The sequence below is a fragment of the Chenopodium quinoa genome, unplaced genomic scaffold, assembly GCF_001683475.1.
Source record: "Chenopodium quinoa cultivar QQ74 unplaced genomic scaffold, ASM168347v1, whole genome shotgun sequence".
NCBI classification, from domain to species: domain Eukaryota; kingdom Viridiplantae; phylum Streptophyta; class Magnoliopsida; order Caryophyllales; family Amaranthaceae; genus Chenopodium; species Chenopodium quinoa.
This window is the reverse complement of record NW_018744626.1, coordinates 478011-498825: the sequence shown is the minus strand read 5'-3', so window position 1 is coordinate 498825 and position 20815 is coordinate 478011. Positions and strand designations below refer to the sequence as shown.

Below are 20815 nucleotides of genomic sequence, written 5' to 3'. Positions count from 1 at the left end.
ACCAGGGGCTAGCCGTTTTCGCAATGCAGAATGGCCTTCAGCCAGGAAAGTTCCTAGACTTCATGGTCATGCATACCCCGCAGACTTTGGAGGAAGCTCTTAGTGCTTCGGATAAGTTCATCCGAGCCGAAGAGTGGAACAAAGCGAAAACCCAACCTCAATCCGGGGGAGGGAAACAGAGGCAAATACCCTTGTCTGAAGGCCAAGGCCATAAGGCAAAGGGAAAGTCAAAGGCCCCGGAGCAATCTTTGGCCAACGACCCAAAGAAGGAAAGATTTGCCTCATACACAGGCAGATACGAGTCCTACACTCCGCTCTCTCTTCCACGCGCCAAAATTTACAATGTGACGAAGGAGGAGCAGAGTTACCGAAAGCCGAGACCACTCCCAGAGTGGTATCAGCGAAAAAATAAAAATCAGTGGTGTGAGTTCCACGAGTTTTCGGGCCACAACACTGAGGAGTGTATCCAACTGAAGGACCAGATAGAGGACATGGTCCGGAAGGGATACTTGAAAAAATACATCGCGGATCACCGCGAGAAAAAAGAATCCGAGAGGTCAGCAAAGGACCCTCGGCAGGACCTTGATTTCCCCCGGAAAAACAGTAAAAAGCCGGAGGGGAAATTCCCTCCGATCAATGTTATCTCGGGAGGAATATACTCTCGGAGGGAGCACAAGCGCCACCTTAGAGCTTTGACTCACCAGGTGAACAACGCTGACATTCAATCTCCCCAGTCACCGGTGCCGAACATGACGTTCACAGCCGCCGACTGCCGGGGGATTACGTTCCCTCACGAGGATCCGTTGGTGATCATCGCCACGGTGGCCAACCACGACGTCAGTAAGGTCCTTGTTGACGGTGGCAGTGGAGCAAACATTCTGTTCCGAAAGGCCTACAATCAAATTAAGCTGAAGCCCAAGCACCTTACGCCGGTACCCTATCCGGTATCCGGGTTCAATGGGGCTTCAACTTATCCAGATGGGAAGGTGACACTTCCTGTCACCATCGGTTGCGATGAGGCAGCCCGGAACGTCATGATTGAATTTTTGGTCATCGACGCTCCTTCAGTGTACAACGTGATTTTGGGGAGACCCATAATTCACGAGATCCAAGGGGTCGTCTCAACTTATCATTAGCTGATGATTTACGTCTCAGACGCCGGCTTCCCCGAAAGGATACAGGGCAACCAAAAGGACGCCCGAAGGTGCAACTACCTCAAGCCATCCAGTAGTCGCCCAGATGACGACAAGGATGAGGAGGAGAAACAAAAAGAAAGAGAGCCAAGCACAAAAAAGCCGAAAGGCCTAAGTGCTTCGGCCCAAGGATCTGTGCCCAGAGAAAAAGGGCCCGAAAGGGAAAAGGCTAGCTCTTCAGCTGAGCCGCAAGACTCAGAGAGCTAGCCGAAGAACACAAAGACTGGGACACCTTCTGACATTGGCAGCAGGCCAGATTCTGAAGAGTCCAGTCCATCGGCAATGGACATGGACCAACAGACTGAAACAGTCCAGTTGGCCGAAGGAGACGGTGAGAAATGTGTAGCAATTGGGATGGACCTTGATCCGAACACCCGTTGTGAACTTATTCAGCTCCTTCGGGACAACAGAGATGTGTTTGCTTTCTCGGCAGCTGATATGCCTGGGATAAGTTCAGACCTCATCTCCCATAAGCTTAATGTTGACCCGACGTGTCGACCAGTTAAGCAAAAGAAGCGGAATTACTCCGCCAATAAGAACCGAGACATCGCAGCCGAGGTCAAAAAATTATTGGAGGCAGGATTCATTGAACCTTGCCAATATCCAGAATGGTTGGCAAATGTGGTGATGGTTCAGAAGCCCAATGGTACCTGGAGGATGTGCGTTGACTTCACGGACCTAAATAAGGCTTGTCCAAAGGATTTCTATCCCTTGCCGAGAATCGATCAGCTAGTCGATTCGACAAGTGGCCATGCCTTGCTTAGCTTCATGGACGCATTCTCGGGGTATCATCAGATCTTTATGCACCCCGACGATCGAGCCAAGACAGCATTCGTCACGAACGCTGGGGTGTACAATTACAAAATGATGCCCTTCGGATTGAAAAATGCGGGGGCAACCTATCAAAGGCTGGTGGATCAAGTTTTCGCCGATCAAAAGGGCCGAAACATGGAAGTCTATGTTGACGATTCGATCGTCAAAAGCAAAAAACTAGAGGACCATGTAAAGGACCTGGCTGAAACTTTCGCCACCTTGAGAAAGCATCAAATGAAGCTGAATCCGAAGAAGTGTGTCTTCGGCGTGAAGTCAGGGAAATTCCTGGGGTTCATGGTCAGCAAAAGGGGGATTGATGCCAATCCCTCTAAAGTCAAAGCGGCGCTCGACCTTCCTGAGCCGAAAACGAAACGGGATGTTCAGCGGCTCACCGGAAGAATGGCAGCCCTCTCGAGGTTCATTTCCAGAGCTTCGGATAAGGGGTTACCTTTCTTCAAAGCCCTAAAACTCCCGAAAACAAAAGAGCTCATTTGGGAGGAAGAGCAAAAATACGCCTTTAAACAGCTTCGGGAGCATCTGGCTCGACTCCCAACGCTGGCTAGCCCAGCTGAAGGAGAAACTTTATACCTATATGTGGCCGTTAGCCCGGCCACCATCAGCGCAGTATTGCTGAGGGAAGAGAGTAAGAGTCAGCAACCGATCTATTTCGTCAGTCATACACTGACGGATGCCGAGACCCGCTATCCTCTACTCGAGAAAGTTGCTTTCGCGGTAGTAGTAGCTGCTCGGAAGCTGAGGCCCTATTTTGATTGCCATCAGATAGTGGTCTTAACTGATCAGCCGTTGGAAAAAGTTCTCGGCAAGGTTGAAAAATCTGGTAGGCTAGCCAAGTGGGCTTTTGAGCTCACCGAATTCAGCATCAGCTACCGTCCGAGGGCTGCCATTAAGGCTCAGGCTCTAGCGGATTTCTTGGCCGAATGCTCATACCAAGAAGCGCTAGACAGTGAAAAGAAAGTCTGGACCGTGTTTACGGATGGGTCTTCCACCGAAAACGGTTCGGGGGCAGGAGTAGTGATAACTTCTCCCGAAGGCAAATCCTTTGAGTATGCACTAAAGTTTTCTTTTAAGGCCTCGAACAATGAAGCCGAGTATGAGGCAGCAATCGCCGGCCTAAAATTGTGCATCTCCTTGGAAGCCGATCATGTCTGCTTAAAAACAGACTCTCAGCTAGTTGCATATCAGATCAGTGGCAGCTACGAGGCCAAAGAGCCCTCCATGATAGCTTATCTTGCCAAGATCAAATCAGTCATTGCAGAGCTGAAAACTTTTGAGGTTCAGCTGATCCCAAGGGGTCAGAATACTCAAGCCGATGCACTCTCCAAACTTGCTAGTTCATCTTTTACCGAGCTGAACAGATCTGTATATGTAGAAGTGCGTCGAGAGAGAAGTGTCGACGAAGCACCTGAAGTGTGCTGCGCTGACCCAGAGCCTAGTTGGATGGACCCCATCCTAGCTTTCAAGCTTCGGGGAGAAACTCCTGAGGATAAAGCTTTGGCCTCCAAGAAGAAGAGAACCAGTTCTAGGTTCATTGTCTTCAGGGGGGAACTTCTGAAAAAGTCCTTCTCAGCCCCATTGCTGAAATGCGTGGGACCAACAGATGCAGAGTATATCCTACGGGAGATTCACCTCGGCATCTGTGGGAACCACATTGGGGGAAGAACCTTAGCCCACAAGGCATTGAGGGCTGGATATTACTGGCCTACCATGATCGCAGATGCTAAGGAGCTGGTTCGGAAATGCGAAAAATGTCAAAAATATGCTCCAGTTATCCATCAGCCAGCAAGGGATCTTCAGCCGATCCTTAATCCACTCTCGTTTGCCCAATGGGGACTGGATATACTGGGACCATTTCCAGAGGCTATGTACCAGAAAAATTGGCTGATAGTTGGTGTCGACTACTTCAGTAAATGGATCGAGGCCGAAGCAGCCTCGAACATTACAGAGCAAACTGTCAGAAAATTTATCTGGCAGAATATCATCACTCGCTTTGGCATCCCGAGAGTATTTGTTTTCGATCATGGGAGGCAATTTGATAACTTACCGCTGAAGCGGTATACAGATCAGTTCGGCATCAGACTGGCATATTCAGCGGTATGCCACCCGCAAAGTAACGGACAAGCCGAAGCTGCAAATAAACAAATCTTAAATGCCCTCAAGAAGAGGGTGGAAGATCAAAAGTCCAAATGGCTAGAGGAGCTCCCTGGAACCCTTTGGTCCCTTCGGACAACTGAAAAAGAGGCAACGGGCCACTCGCCTTTTGAACTGGTGTATGGTGCCGAAGCCGTCCTTCCAGTGGAAATTGGCTCTGAGAGCCTTCGAGTGCACCACTTCTCGGCTGAGAATGAGCGACTGATGAGGGAGTCTCTTAATTTCCTCGACGAAGTAAGAGACTCAGCCCGAGATAGAATGGCCGCCTATAAGCAGAAAATCAGCAAATTTTATAACCGAAGGGTCCATGCAAGGCCTCTCAAAATTGGAGACCTTGTCCTTCGGAATGCTGCTGCAGTTCAGAAAGGCCGAATCCATGGGAAACTCTCAGCTGCATGGGAAGGACCTTATGAAATTTATGATGAGCTTCAGCCAGGGACATACCGACTTCGGCAGTTGGATGGAACTGAGTTGAAAAATCACTGGAACGCTGATGTACTGAAAAAATACCATGTGTAAACCCTTCGGGGCAGAACAATCTTTGTAAGTACATTTTGAACTAATGAAAGGCCTTGGAGCCGCCATTTATATAAATGTTTGCAACTTTTTATCCTTTCAAAATTTTCTTTGTTCTATCTACTCTTTAAGGGTTTTTTATTCAGCCTCGTCTGAAACCTTCGCCTTCGGGTAACTGGGTTTCAGATTGCTGACAAAACTCGTCTTTTTAAAGAACTCTAGTCTTTCAGCTGAAGTCAAGCTTCAGTAAGACTTGTTCTCCAAAGACATGAGTCCATGGACAATTCTGGGATATTGCCTTAACTGAGCCTTGTATCCCAGAGAGCCATTATCCGAAACATTGCCTTAAGTTGGCCCTGTGTTTCGGGTATCCATTTTTCAAAGATAGACAGAAAATCAAGGATAACAGCAACAGTTGAAAATTTTTAAATCAGCCTCGTCTGAAACCTTCACCTTCGGGTAACTGGGTTTCAGATTGCTGACAAAACTCGTCTTTTTAAAGAACACTGGTCTTTCAGCTGAAGTAAAACTTCAGTAAGACTTGTTCTCCAAAGACATTAGTCCATGGACAATTCTGGGATATTGCCTTAACTGAGCCTTGTATCCCAGAAAGCTAATATCCAAAGCATTGCCTTCAGTTGGCCCTGTGTTTCGGATATCCAACTTTCAGATGAAGTCAATCTTCAGTAAGACTTGTATCCCAGAAGCATTGCCTTCAGTTGGCCCTGTGTTTCGGATACCCATTTTGAAGAAGTGAAGAAATTGCTTATTTAGCTGAAGTCATACTTCAATTTCTGGGGGGGCAAGAAGCACTATCAGTGCAAGTATGTTCGGCAGAATTGAAGAAACAGAAACAGTAAAGCATTCAAAAATAAAGCAACTGAAGAAAAGAGCATCAGATTAATAATTCATGCTCAAAAATTGAGCTACAAGTTCAATTTAACAGTATCGGCAGCCGCCCACAAGCGGAAAATAACAGCTGCCGAAATACGTACATAAGCAAAAATAAATAAAATTGCTGTACGACAAGGCAAGCTGAAGCAAAAAACAAGGCAAAAAATTCAGAAAGCGGCAAGTCTAAAGTTAAGCACATGATGAACCGCAAGATTCTGAAGATGACTGCCCGAGTTCCTATGCTTCAGCCTGAGGATCAGACTGATCAGCGTTGAGCCCCATGGTGGCCTCAGCCCCAGCAGCAGAAGAAGCGGGCTTTGCACTCTGCCGAGCCTCCCTTTCCCTCTGTTCAGCTTCCAACTCCATTCTCTCAGCTTCCTCCTCGGCTTCCTCAGCCTTAAGGATTTCAGCTTCGGCTGGAGTTGCATACTTCATATGAGGGTCTTCGGGATTCTGGACCCATTCAGCACACTTAGACCAGTCCAGCTTCGGTTCAGCATGAAGGCAGACTCTTCGGCATACTCGGAACCCGTTTCTGAAACCCATCTCATATTCTTCTTGGGTATAGACACGGACTTTGAGTAAAGCCTCAGCATCAGCCAGCTTCTTCTGGGTCTCCTCCAAGTCTTCCTTGGATTTCTTCAGCTCATCAGCGAGCTTGGAGGAGGAACCTTTCAGCTCATTCAGCTCCTGCTGAACTCGGGAAGCCTTTGTCTGAGCTTGGGCCACTTCGACTTTCTGGGTCATCAGTTGATCCTCAGCCTCATGGAGTTTAGCTCTTTGGGCTTCGGCAGCAGCAGCAGCCTCTGAGAGTTGGACATCTTTGGCATGGAGTAGCTCTTCAGCAGCCATTCGGCTGGCTTCAAGAGCCTCTAGACGTTGCTGCACTTCAGCTTGTGCAGCAGCTCCTTCCTGAATTCGGCTCTCAACAGCAGCCTTGAATTTGGAGACGTCCACTCCCATATGCTCCTGGAGGAATTTTTCCCCTTCCATCAGTGGGGGAAAAACTTCCTTCTCCATAGCGTCGCAGAAGGTTTTGAGGGCTTCAGCAGCTCTTTTCTCATACTCCTCACCCTTCTGCTGCTTCTCTTCAGCTGCTGCTTGCTTCAGCTTAGCAAGCTTTAATTCCTCTTCAGCCACCTTCTTGTCGTGCACAGCAGCGTCTACCCTATCTTGTAGGGTATCTATCAGCTCTACAGTGAGAGTCTGATTGTGCACGAACTGAAAACAGGAAGACAAAAAAAAAATAAATAAAAAAAATAAAAATATAAAGAGCTGAATTTCAGAGGAAATGAAGACAAGGAAAATTACCTGCATCATCAGCAGTTGGTTAGACCTGGCTGGGTCAGGAACTGATCTGCTGGATTCGCCCATCCCAGCAGTGGCCTTCAGCGACCAGATCCTTGCCCTGTCTACTTCGGACATGCCAGCAAAATCGCCGAAGTAGGCTGCAGCTCCTTCTCGGTTCTGACCCCATATGAGGTCCCAGATGTGGTCTGGGATTGGAATTCGGGGGGCCGAGAAACCCATTTCTCCAGAATGCAGAGTCTGGAAAGAAGGGAAGGATGACGATGGAGCTTGATTAGCTTTGGTTGTCTCAGCATCATCCTTCTCAGAGGAGTCAATTACTATGACCTCCTCTTCTTCAGGGGTGAGGACGAAAGCCTCAACCTCTCTTGCGATGTCTGCCGTGAAGCCCTCAGCACTGGACATCACGGCATCCTTATTTTCGTGCTCAGCAGCACTCTTCTTGATTTCTTCTTGGACCCCTCCCTTAGATTCGGGAGTTCTCTGATCCACCTCCATCTCAGGAGGTGGCGGAGGGGTCTTGTGAGGTGATTGGGGTGGTGGCTGGGGAACCCTCGGCGATCCGTTGCCTTCCTCGGGTTCCCTTATTGCGACGCCGATGGTCATCGGCCTCCGCTGAAAGTCATGAGGGCCGATGATGGCCATCCTTCGGCGCCTTTTCAGAAGGGGCTGCTCGTCCATATCTGAGTCTGAAGACTCTTGTATTTGGTCTTCGGGACGAACAGGAGCTTTGCCTTCTCTGTGTCTGTTACTCTCTTCAGACTGTAACAGACAGGGGGAGGAAGAATGTGAGTAAAAAAAAAAAAAAAGAAAAGAAAAAAGAAAAAGTTAAGTCTGAAAGCTCACCGAGGTCTTCAGCAAAGCCTCGTCTTCTTCAGCTGCTCTAGCTGCAGCTTCGGCTTCAGCAGCTCTGGAGGACCCTTCTCCTCCTTCGCAAGCTTCGAGTACCCGTGCAACCTCTTCGGCTGTGCGGGCAGCTTCAGCTTCTTCGTCCAGCAGCTGAAACCAAGGGTCTCTCTTCTTCCACTAAGGCTTTTGCCTCTGATACAGAGCAACAGCCTCAATTTGGAAGTGGAAGAGTCTAGATGAACTTCCCTATGCCTCGGCTCAGTGATAGACGGGGCCCGTTCAGTTACAAACTCGTTCTCGGTTGACACCAAGACGAGCGTAGTTAATGCCAACGTTGGTCTCGTCCCGCTCTGAAAAAAGGAAAGGGGAAAGGTTAGCTCAGATAGATTGGCACAGCATAAAAAAGCGAAGCGAGAGAAGAAAAAGAGATAATTAAAAAGCCTCGGCCCCAGCCGAAGAAGCTTACCATCCTTAAACTTTCGGCTGAGGCCAACAGCTGCTAGCATGTTCTCTTGGAAAACGTAATGCGTATCGGGGAGCCAAGTCTCCGGGATATGCTGCATTCGGCCACTGCCCCCCCGGTTCGGCAGCTTGCCGAAGATATGTTGCTGATCCAGGTTCGGATCCGCCCCGTTATCTGCGGGGGGACCTAGACTTCCCATTTCGGGATCAGGCTCAGCGAGGTACCGGGAGCGCTGAAGACGCAAGGGTGGCCCGGATCTGTGGGGTGCCCTAACCCAAATCCATTGACCTCTCCAGTCCTTGTCTGAAGAGTCGTTTGGCCACATGGTTAGGTATTGGGGCCGGGACTCAATCCGGTACCACCCAGAACCATGGCTTCCGTGCCCACTTTGAATATTTGGCACTAGCCGATGGAGCTTTTTGAAGCAGTGCAGGTTCGGCACGTACTTGAAGAACTTGCAGACCCATAAGTAAGTCATCACCCTTCGGATGCTGGTGGGAGTTAACTGACATAGAGAGATGTTGTAATGGATCAGCAAGTCTCGGACGAATACGTCCAAAGGGAACCTCAGCCCATACTGAAGCTGTCTTGTGTACACCCCCACATACCCCGGGGGTGGACGATGGATTCTATCGGATGCCGAGGGCATTCGGCACCAGTACCCATCAGCTTCAAAAATGCCGTAATGCCAACTCAATTTGCTCGGCAAATCGATATTGATCGGCATTCTCCACCCACCATGAGTAGGGGCGGTTCTTTATCATGGCCGAAGCAACTTCGGCATTCTCCCATTCTGAAAAACCCGGGGAGGATATCCCAAAGGACAGCGGGAACTTCATCATCCCGTCCAGAAGCGCTCGGCACCTCCGTTCTCTGAGGAGGAGCCGAGGAAAGGGGAGTCGCCCTAATCCCCTTCAGCAGGGTCAGACTCCGGCCTTTGACCATTCCAGGTCCAATCCTGTTCCTAGGATCGGGAATCGGCCTTTGCTCTTCTTGGAGCACGGGCTCTACCTCTAACTCCTCTTGCCATTGATTATTTCGAAGAGAAAAGTCGAAAGAAAAGGGAAAGGAGTTCGAATTCGAAGAAAAATAAACTGAAATCAAAGGAATTTACCTTAATTCTGAAGCGAAAGTTGCCGATTTACGAGTTCGTAGTGGCAAGTCTCAGTTTCTAAGCTTAATGCTCGGGGAATTTGCGAAGTTTTGATGCGGGTTCTTGGTTTCTCTCTCGAGAATTCTGGGTTTGTGTTGGTGAATAAGTGAGGAGAAATGACGCGCCTCTGTTTATATCTCCAGGTACGGGATACGAGGAGTCTGCGTTTTAATTTCTCTTAAGTACTCCACTAAGTAACCGTTAAACACATGATCTTGTGATTAAACTGCCCATTATCCGTCCAACTTCCACAATCATTAACGTTGTTATCTCATTAATTACGGTTTAAATTCAAATTTTTTGGATTAATTAAATCATTTACTTCTCTCCTTTTCTGAATTAAATCAAACCCAACCCGTCATCCTTCCAAATCGGGTCTGGGGGCAAGTTGTTTGGGTCCAATTTAGTCCAATTGGGCCTAAGCACTAAATGATCCAATTAAAAGCCCAAGGTCAAGGTTCAACTCTCCAATTGTGCTAAAGTCAAAGGTCAGCCCACAAAGCAAGCCAATTGGGCTAAGGCCCAACCTCTCCATATATGATGAGGTATAAAAACTATCATATTGTCTCATTCAAAGGGGGATTCATATTCTGATTCATTTATAGATTCATATGTTCATTCATATATTCTGATATATGCCATAAAAGCCTCAAGCTACAAACTCTCTTGCAAATGTTAAGTGAAAGCTCTTACTTTTCGAGACACATTGGTCTATCTCATCAAATAACATACCGAATGTAAACTCTTGGGCAGTTGTGCTAGTGATCCGCGAGATGTGGATACATAGATAGTGTAGCACCCTTCATTATGTACACTTGAGGCTATCTTTATATTATTATTCCCCCTATGCTTGATGTATTTGCCATGAGTATGTAATTAGAACACATAGGAAAGTTCTGCCCATTGGAAAAACTAACGCAAACCAATTTGTATCAGTGAAAAGGAAAATAAACCAATGGATTCCTCCAGCCAAAGTAAACCCAGCCCTGAAGATGATGAAACAGCTACAGACGGTAAATTACCTTAATCATTATCCTTAACTGAACCCAATAAAAGAGAAATACTAGTATATAAATAAATTTGGTTGTTGCCCTAACTTCTTATATTTTGTTTCAGAGTTCACATGTCAAAGTGATGATGATTTGTATCCATCCACCAGAGCTCCTCTTGAGGTACTCCATCATAGCGTTGGCTTTCAAAGTTCTTATAGTTGTACTCATGTGATAAGCTATGTTACTTGGACTCGTGTAACTGTGTCCCTCAAGTACTTCACTTTCACTTGTTAATATTTAATGTCATAATGTTCTTATGCAGATTTCTGAAAAGCCCTTCAATGAAGAAATTCCAAGGGGTGGATGTAGGGTCTGATTTGGTCCCTTATTTGCGAAAGTTATGGAAGAAAGATGATTTTGTTGATGGGAATGCTGTCCGAAGTAATGGCCTTTTGACATGGGCATTTGAGTCACTTGCAAAGATGATGATCATACTTCAAAATAACAAGGGCAAGGGGAAGTCTTCGTTGAGCGAAACCCAGGCTGAATATCTGAAGAACACCCTAATTGACCTTCAGTCTATGAAATTCAGATTAGACTGGTTGGTTCCAATAGTTGAGAAGACTACGGCTCGTTACACTAGCAAGGAGCCAGGGGATGTAGTGATGGAGCTTCAGGTAGAGAGAAACATGCTCCATAGTAAATTGCACAAGGTGGAAGAAAAGTTAAATGAGCAGGAAAAACTTATGACTCTGTCCCAATGCTCTCTTCGCCATTAGTTGCTTGGCTGAAGGACCTTCATTTGAGCTTCTTATCTTTAAATCTTGTCATTTATCTTCTAAAGTTTTTAATATCATGCTGTAATGGCTTGTTCGGATGAAATTCATGCCTCCGTAATCCTTGGCTTATTGCTCATTATGTTAGGGAACTCTGCTATAATTTATCATCTATTTTTCATTAAAAATTAACATGCAATACCCATGTTCAAATATCGAGTCTTTTGGATGATATTATCTGCGGATGATTAGTCTTCAAGACATGATCTTTCATTCTTACATAAGAATAAGAATGCTTTTGTGTTCTTGATGCTAGCTTTTGATTATACTTTGTTGATTCAAGTTCATTGTTCTCTATATGCAAAAATTTTCTATTTTTGATACAAATTCATGGCTTATTGAAATTATTTCCCATCAACCTAAATTGAGATGATGAAAGTAGTTGTGATATCTTTAACTTAATAAAGACATCCAAATGTAGTGTGTGTGCGTATGTAGGCTGGAAACAGAAGAAGAGAAAAGCAAGCAAATGCGTCATCGCCTACGTGTCCAAAAACTCCAGTCAAGCCCTTTCTTTTCTATAGTTACGAAAATTACAAAGGGAATGAAATTACACTTCTGTACAGCTCATAAGATAACAAATATTGAACCAAATGCAATTGCTGAACATAACAGACATGCCAATGCCAGTAAACTAGCAAAGTAGTCAGGATCGAAATCAGTATCTCATACAGATATTCTTGCACAGTATGACTACCTCTATCCATAACCTTGCAAAAGCTCCTTTCTAGGAAAGAAAGACAGCTACGAAACCTTACGAATTACATTCTACATTCTACTACTGTGTTAACTACTACAGATATACAAGTCAGAGTCCTTAGTCATCATTTAGATTTACCCCATAGAACCTAGATAGACGTTTTGAGGTGCCATCACATAATATAGAATCCATCATCTCAAACTTTTCATAATGCCCTTTTAGAGTCTCAGCTTGCTGCTTAGAGAGTTTCTCTTCCTCCTCTAGCTGCTTCTGTCACAGCGAATGAAACAACATCAATATATGATCATTACACACATAATGATACCTTGATAATGAATGAACTTGAAAGGAAATACAGTAATAACAGCCTAATATGTACAGCCCAATTGGCATTTGGCAGTCTGGGAAGTTACAGATGTACGGCAAGAAAATAATAGTTTTATATTGGTACGAATGTTGTTTCTAAAATAATGGTAGCAAAATCTCTTCTATTTTCTTTCAGAAGGAAGTATTGAAGAAGAAAGAAATGGTGGGGGTGTAGAAGATACCAACATAACTATCCCTTTGAAGCAAATTTTAACAGCAAAACTACTAATCTTTACAAACCTTTTGTAGGAAGGACTGTTCAGCAACATGTTTCTTTGTCAGGTTCTTGAGCTTCTGTGCCACCTCAAATTGAGGATCTTTTGGGTCTACCCAAAATACTTGTATCTTCCTACCAGGCTTAGGCGGACAATCATCAAACATTTCTGGCTCTGCATGACGACCCCTCACTGGTCTAGGCATTCCTGACATCATGAATGGATAAGAAGACAGCACCTCAATAATTGATTTTGCTTGCTTTTCATTCTCCAACTCCACAAGGGCACACTTCCCGCTGTAGTTTGGCTCAATGTAGTTCGGGATGAAATGAATGTTGGTCACAGTACCATATTGCTCAAATGCAGTTTTGATGACTGCATCAGTTACCTGAGGTGAGATATTGTCAAGATACATTGTCCGCTTCACTTTCTCCATGAAGGCAGCATATTTTTGCTCATCTTCACTTCCCATAGCCAAAAAAACCTGAAACTGCCAGTAAAATAAGAAGAAAAAAAAAGAGTTATGACTTCATCAGAATATCAAACTACTGATTGCAATGACAGTCTAGATGAATATTGGAGATTAGAACATTACAACCACCTCCAGGCACCCACTTTAAAATATTACACAAATAAAATTCACAAGTTAAGTCTCTCCTTGGGACAAGAATGATGAATTTCTGCTTTAAGCCATCACTTGGAAGTTAGTCCAACTATTAAGCTTCATATGGCAAATGGTATAAATGCTTCACTTGGTATCCTAATTCCTCCTTGTAATTACAGCCGAACATCATCTTTAAGTCCAAAAGCCGAAAATAATACTTAAGTTAGATCTATGATTGAATGCTATTTATCAATTAAAAATGTGGCCATATATCTGATCCCATGCCATCAGGATTCACTCATCCTGTCCAATAACTAAATTATGAAATAGAGGAACAGACCAGCATGGAGTTATTCCTATTGAGCTAGTGATTTTGGCATATTTTACTAAGACTGGCCTATAAACTTCTCTCTGAACTGGAGTCTAAGCTCTAAAATTGATAGAGGAAAAGCATTAAAAGATTTAAAACCCAAAAATAAAGAAATATTCATAGGAGTAAAACATAAAATTCTGAAAATTGATGCTTCTTCCTTCAAAAAATAAAAAAAAGCAAACGCAACAAACAATATAACAGTTGCCTAATAAAGCACACAAGCAGCGGCTTGTAATTTTGAAACAACTTATCAACATTATACTTCAAACAAACTTCTATGGCATGCTATAAGATATATTGACAAATAATAGGTCAGGATTCCTGAAAAATATATAAAATTATAAACGAATAACTGACATTGTGAAATGAAGAGGAAGGGGAGAGAGAACCGGCAAGGCCTGTTTAAGTGATCAAAGGTGAGAAATGGTGGAATGACAATCCAAATATCTGGTGAAGAACAGCAGGTTGTGAGACTAAAGAGGTGAATCATATAATAGTCTAGAATGAAAATTTAACAACTTTGCCAATTCACAACAGACAATTAAAGATGAACCACCAGACATGACTATTAAACATTAAACCACTCATAATGAGGTTCAGATACTACAAGGATTATGGTTTGCATATAGCTTCACAAGGATTCTTTAGGCTTCTTGAGTAGTGTCCAACATGGCAACAATTATACTCCATATAGAAGGCGGTAAAAAGGTTTTAAGGCAATTCTTTACAAGTTACCTAATAAATTAGGACTTAGGAGGTTCTCAGAAACAGGAAAGCAAGTAAGTAAGTGATAGCATTACCCCCATTCAATCTCTCACCTTCACCTCATATGCTCAAAATCCCACTGAATCTCTTACACCCAAAGTGCAGCAACCCTTTGTTATGTAAAATCAATTGTATATAATCTTGGCAAAACAACATATACGCCAAGCAACATCATGAAATTCTTGAAATGTACAGAATTGAAAATCCATATAAACTTGAGACACTTCATGCAATTATACAAAATCTAAATTGGACATACTACATTTGAAAGAGAAAGAAAATTCTAATTTTGAATTTTGATGCCAATAAATCCACAATGTATACTACTATGATGAATTTTAGAACTGTATATAGCGAAACAAAAGAGGGAAAACATGATGATTTCTACCAGACATTTCATCAAACAGGTTATGGGCATTATCAAATTACTGCTTAACAAAAAAAAAAAAAAAAAAAATGAACAGAGTACACCACTATTCAATTTCAATTTTCAGGGTTTGCAGACAATGGTTAAAAATTCATCTTAGACAACTAATCATTTCCAATTCTAGGGTTTACAGTCAAGATTAGTGGGATACTAAAATTCTTCCATAATTTCAACACAATCAAACATAAATCAATCAATTTTGATGTTAAAAATTGATGGAATTTTGGGGGTTTTGACGATTCAATTCACAACTTAAGCAATCCAATAAATTTACAAGAATCAAAAGGAGAAAAGAAAAGGGGAAACACATACTTGTAATGCGAATTGGGAAAGTTGATCGGTTTCCTCTTGGCTCTGCTCACTCAGTTGTAAAAAAGGCAACGATAATTCGAACTGATAAAATGACTTTACTTAATTTGGGGGCTATTTATAAGTGTTGTGAATGGGTAAAGCGAATAGAAACACAGAAGTCGTCTCGCTTTCAAAGAGGAGAGGAGAATTTTCTAGGGCTCGCAATTCGGGTGGGATTTCGATTTCGAGTTATGATTAGAAACTGTCAAAAATAGTGAAAAAGTTAATATTAATACGAAATATGAAATTTGGGTTAAATTCCGGTTCTTTGGATTCGGTTTAGGTCGGTTCGAGTTTCTAACAGTAACTTCGGTCGAGTTTAGGTCGTGTTATCGAGTCGGGTCAGAAATTGCCAACCCTAAAAAATTTGTTGATTTCAGCCCGAAATGGGTAGAACTGACCATGGACGGGCCAATAGTTACCGTTGTTGGTTGGATTTGGCACGAGAGGCATGTCTGTGGGATTTGAGTCGTGTATGTAAAACTAATTACTTTATACTCCCTCCGTCCCTTAATTAGATTCTTACTTCTAGCCTTTATCCCTCACATAATAGAGAAAAGTAGGTATGTAATCAAAGGACGGATGGAGTACTAGTGTAGTACATATTAATGTCTTGTTAATTATATTACTCAAAAGTATTTCATTTTAAACAAGACGTAATATATAGTAAATATAATTGGTTATGTCTTGTTAATTATATCTGTCAAAGCATTGCATTTTAAACAGAATGAGGTAATACGGAGTAATATATTGATATGTACATGGTAGTAGAGTACTCTATAGTAAATATTATTGGTTCATATAATATCTTGGCCCAGGCTCTTAAAAGGCCTAAGCCAGTATCAGGGCCCAAAATAAAATTGAAAGCGGAAAACCCATAAAACATTAAAACCAACTGTAGGATATAATTTTGGCGGGAACAATCATGTCCATTAGGCGGGCACCAAAAAGCCAAAAACTAGCATATATTCCTCTAGCAAAAATTCTCGACTCAAGCACTCAACTTTCACTCATATTTTACATTTTTACTTGCTTGTTGTCCAAAAACCCCAAATTCCAAATTTACAATCATAAAATAAAATTCAATCATCAAAACATTTTCTCCTAAAATGAAAACTCACCGTCGCCGGGAACTATCCTGGTCGGAATTACCACCGGAGTTACTCCCCGCCATCGCAAACCGCCTCGAAATCCGAACCGACATCCTCCATTTCCGGCGAGTTTGCAAGACATGGCGATCTTCAGCTCCTCTCTCTCTCCTCGACTCAAAACCCATCTTAACCCATCTTCTCCCTCACAAACTTCCAGAAGATTCTGATAAAAATCACACTAAGGTTTTAGTGGCAAACACTGTTTTCCTCATAAAATCTGATGCTCATCCAAATCTCCCGCCTTGGTTGTTCACTGGTGAAGAGTTGTTCCCCGGTTCGTTCTCCGTAAGACGGCCTCTTTCTCGTAATATCGCCGAGTCTTACGAATTGCCTGACGATTTTCCGTATGAATTGGATTTGTCTAAATTTCGTGAGTTGGAGTTAGGTATGTTTTACAATTATAATTATTTGGATGATAATACTGTAGTTTCTGATTTCAATGTTCCGGTTTTGGTACCTTATACAAAGATGCCAAAGAAGCCGTCATTTCCGGATGAAAATAAGGTTGTTCTGTTTGTGAATCCGAATTGCGAAACTGGCTGTTGTAGCATCGATGATTGTATGGTTGTGGAATTGTCCAAAGAGGTAGCCCTAACAGTGAAGAGTCTTAGAAATGGGGAGAAACGAAAAGTGTATTTTATGGGAAAGAGGAAGTTTGATGATATTGTTTGTTTTAAAGGGAAGATTTATGCTGTTGATAGGAAAGGTAGGGTGTGTTCGATGGATTATAATTCGCTTAAGATGTCGAGTGTTGCTGAGGATCCGCTTTGTGAGGGTTCGGGGAGTGAGAACAAGAAACGATTAGTCGTTTCGAGTGATGATGAATTGTACTTAGTGTATAGATGGTCTAAGAAAGGAAAGGCGGCGTTTAAGGTGTTTAGGCTTAATGAGAAGGAGGAGAAGTGGGATATGGTTGATGGTATTGGTAGTTATAGGATGTTGTTTGTGACTCTTGACGGTTGTTTTTTCGCCGCAGTTAAGGATTTTCCGGGGTGGAAGGGCAATTGTATTGTGTTCCCTTGGGGTAGCTTTCCTCTATATTCGGGTAAGATGACTCTTGACAGTAAGATATTCATGTCACCTTACTTGGATGAGATTTTTATTGCTGTTTATCACTTTGAGGGTGGTGATTGTAAGCTTGTGTTTGATTGTCCGGGCTATGCCGACTTCTTATGGCCACCCCCGTCATGGCTATGGACCGATGTGGGTTTGGACACAAGGTGAGACTAGCCTAGACTTTTGTAAAAGCTCATTGAAAAAAACGTATGTTTTCTGTTTTTATATATTTGAGGTTGTTATTGAAAATGCTAACTTTTTCAAAAAAAAAAAAAAGAAAAGAAAATGCTAACTTTGAAATGATTGTATGTGTTATTTCTTAAGTGGAATGGATTCTGAAGGAGGTGAACAAAGAGGAGATAAAGAAGGTGTTAAAGAAAAGGTCGAAGGAGAAGGACAAGGAGGAGCTGAAGAACAAGAGGATAATAATAAGTTACAAAGTGATTCTTCTTGTCACATTGTTCCTGAGCCCATCCATGAGGAAGTGAATCCCCCCAATGGCGCGCAAGTTTCCAAGGGCATACAAATTGATCAAGAGCGCATAGTTCTTGAAGGTAATCAACCTTATGCCGCGCACTTCTTGTTGAAAACTGATCAATATAGAACAAGAGGAGGAATTTGTTAGTGAACATTTAAGATCATATGACTTGTGGGTTTGCCAATTGATGAAAAGTTAACACATCATATAGAGCTTCCTGCACTTTTCCTTTCATTTGTACTTTTGTAGCTATGTTTATATACTTGAACTTCTTGCTCCTTTTCTATTATTTGTAGTTACATTTATACTTCGTATGTTATACTAATTTCTCAAACTAATTCCTTCAATTTGATTTCAGAGTTTAAGGATAAAAAAGTGGTGATTCAGCTCCTGTAGTGAACTCTCCTCTTAAGGTACTGTGTGTTGGTTGGCCCCTCTTTCTTAGTTAGGTTCGTTGTAAAAGACCTGCATATAACAATACTCTATCTATATTATAAATCGCGATTCTTTTGTTTCCTGGCCTCTGCCTCAATTGTTATATATTCTTTGCAGATTGCTGAAAAAGATGGCTCACAAGCAAAATTCCTTGGAGTAGATGTGAGCTCTCAGTTGATTCCGATTTTGCAGAAGATATGGGATAAGTATGGAAACATTATAGAAGGGCATGTTGTGAACAGTGGAAGTCTTCTTACTTGGGCCTTAGAATCTCTAGCTAAGATGATTATTTTTCTTGAGAACAATGAAGGAAGGTCATTAGATGACTCCCAAGCTAATTATCTCAATTCAGTCCTCCTTGATCTTCAACTAATGCACTTTAAATTAGATTGGCTTATGCCCTCAGTAGAGAAGGTTTTGGCACCTCACAAAAACAAGGTTTGTATGGATCTTGAAAAGACAAATCCCGAGTTCCAAACAGAGTTTTATTGGATGGAAGAGGTATTGCCTGAACAGACAAAGCTTGTTTCAGAGAGCCAAGTGGTCTCAGCTGAAGAACCATGCCCAGTCCTCGACCTCCTCAGCTTCATAGTATAATTTCACTAACTTGTGCTAATTCTGTATGTGATTTCATATATGGTAAATATATTTCTTGCTAAGTTCTCATGCTTCTGTGTTTTTTTTCAAGGACAAGCAATAGCTGTCAGGAATTAGAATGCTCAAGCTGAGGAATCGAGGAATCAACTACACTTTTGGAGATGCATCATCAATTTATGCTTATGGAAGAAAGTTTTTTGTTCATCACTGTAAAGTAATGGTTATGTAAACCAAACTTTTAGTTGTGGTAATGATGCTCAGGTCTTTAGGATTCGAAAATAGCCACTCGTAGTTGCAGGATTAATAGGACCTCTGTAGGGAGAAGTCTTTTGATACAAATTGAATGGTCTAGTTCTATCCTCTTTTGTGAACTGATTGTTATGTAATATAGATTGATGGTATCTCGACCCTTCTGTATCTTTATTCAGACAAATTTATCTCTATATTTTCTGGCTTGTGCATCATTCTTCCTGCTATACAGTCAATTAGTGATACTGTAGTATATTACAGGTTTTGCCTTCTGTTATATGTTCAATTGAGGAGCTTTTGATAATGTAATCTGGTACATTTCTAAGTGATTGGTTGGCATTGAGTAAGCACCAAATTGTCTTGCAAATTGAAATTGCCTCTTGAACCAGTCAAGCTGTTAGTATCAATCATTGATTAATCAACATTGTACAATGTCATTTTGTTTAAAAACATCACATTAGTTGTGCAGACCTCATTCTGATGTTTGTTTCAAGAAATTGGTCATTTATTAACTTGTAAAGCATGGATGCTATCAGTTTCTTCACCAAATTTGGTATGAAGGCATTTTCTAGAAAAGTGAAGTATCATAGTAGGCATATGCCAAAGAGGTTAGTTAAGTTGGTTTCAAATTTTCAAGTCTAATACTTTTAAGTCCAACTGTCACGACTATGTTCAGGGCTTCAGGCGGCTTTCGAGCCACCTTTGTAACAGCAATGTTGTAAGCAGCATTGCAGCAAGCTAAGTTTAATATTAGTGGTAGGTTTGCTTCTTTCATTGGAGATTAATTAAGATGTCTATTCATCTATTGGCTAGTGTAGACTGTAGGTTGAGTTTAGTTTGGTTTGGTATTAAGATTAAAAGACATAATAGCTACTCCGTAATTAACATGTGATAGATTAATCAAAAGGTATTTTTTTTTGTAATTGGGAGTCTCAAACTAGAAGATATCAAGATAGATACCCTAAGAAAAATACTCGGGCTCCAACAATTAAATTTTTTTCTTCTTAGAATTAAGGGTCTGTTCACATTTACTTAATTTTAGTTCAGTTCAGCTCTAATCAGTTCAGTTCAGCTCTTAATTTTCCTCTCTCATAAAATATTTATTTCAGCTCAATTTAGTTCAGTTCAGTTCAGCTCCAATCAGTTCAGTTCAGTAAATGTGAACATGCCCTAAAAGCCAACGGAAGTTTTGATTTTAAACAATACTTGTGCAACGTATGTGTTTCTTGGATAGTGAGGTGATCACATTTATAGTTTTTCACTCAATTAGATCTTGGGATGCTTGAGTCAGTCAAGTATGGACACATACAGTAACAAAAGTACAAAACATATACGAGAGTTAAATCTAAATTATAACAAATCATTTTTACTTTTAAATTGTGCACTTTTTTTTTTTGAAAGAAAAATTGTAGACTCATTAATATGATTATATGATCAATTGGTCCATAATATATATATATTTTCCCATTTTATGATTTATGCCTAATTAAATCACGGATTAATGTCCATAATGTGAGACAATAGTTTTGGCAATGAAATGTTTTTATTAGACCTCAACACGTGTCGTTCTTGATGCCTCTTTTTGTATAATTTAGTTTGACTTATAATTTTTTTACCAATACTTAAATAAACCCAATATTTTTGCATTAGTATGATATTTCTTTTTTAATATTTCTTACTAGTATACTCTAATACAAGAATGACGCAATACAAAGTAATTGCAAAATATTAATGGACAACAATAATGGTACGTATGTGTAGAGGTGTCAATTAAAATACTGAGTCAGATTAGATAAGGTTAGATCAGATCTATTTCATAATTGAGTTTATACGAGTCAAAATCTAAACCGGATTCTTTTCAA

At 41.8% G+C, this 20815-nt stretch overlaps 2 protein-coding genes across 3 annotated transcripts; one reads left to right on the top strand and one right to left on the bottom strand.

The window, feature by feature from the left end:
- Window positions 1-11756: 11756 nt before the first annotated feature.
- Window positions 11757-15163, bottom strand: LOC110700291. 2 transcript variants are annotated; one of them, XM_021877810.1, is made up of 4 exons: window positions 14949-15163; window positions 13802-13891; window positions 12493-12957; window positions 11757-12156 (listed from the first exon to the last, which is right to left on the bottom strand). In XM_021877810.1, the coding sequence occupies exons 3-4, from the start codon at window positions 12937-12939 to the stop codon at window positions 12004-12006; spliced, it is 600 nt and encodes a 199-aa protein (XP_021733502.1). In that variant the 5' UTR covers window positions 12940-12957; window positions 13802-13891; window positions 14949-15163; the 3' UTR covers window positions 11757-12003. The 2 variants fall into 2 exon arrangements, with proteins under 2 accessions (XP_021733502.1, XP_021733501.1); XM_021877809.1 differs by lacking the exon at window positions 13802-13891 and having other exon boundaries at window positions 14949-15159.
- Window positions 15164-15915: 752 nt separating this feature from the next.
- On the top strand, window positions 15916-19212 carry LOC110700290 (F-box protein SKIP23-like). The gene is made up of 5 exons (XM_021877808.1): window positions 15916-17358; window positions 17519-17748; window positions 18031-18085; window positions 18225-18698; window positions 18796-19212. The coding sequence occupies exons 1-3, from the start codon at window positions 16097-16099 to the stop codon at window positions 18066-18068; spliced, it is 1530 nt and encodes a 509-aa protein (XP_021733500.1). The 5' UTR covers window positions 15916-16096; the 3' UTR covers window positions 18069-18085; window positions 18225-18698; window positions 18796-19212.
- The last annotated feature ends 1603 nt before the right edge of the window (window positions 19213-20815 follow it).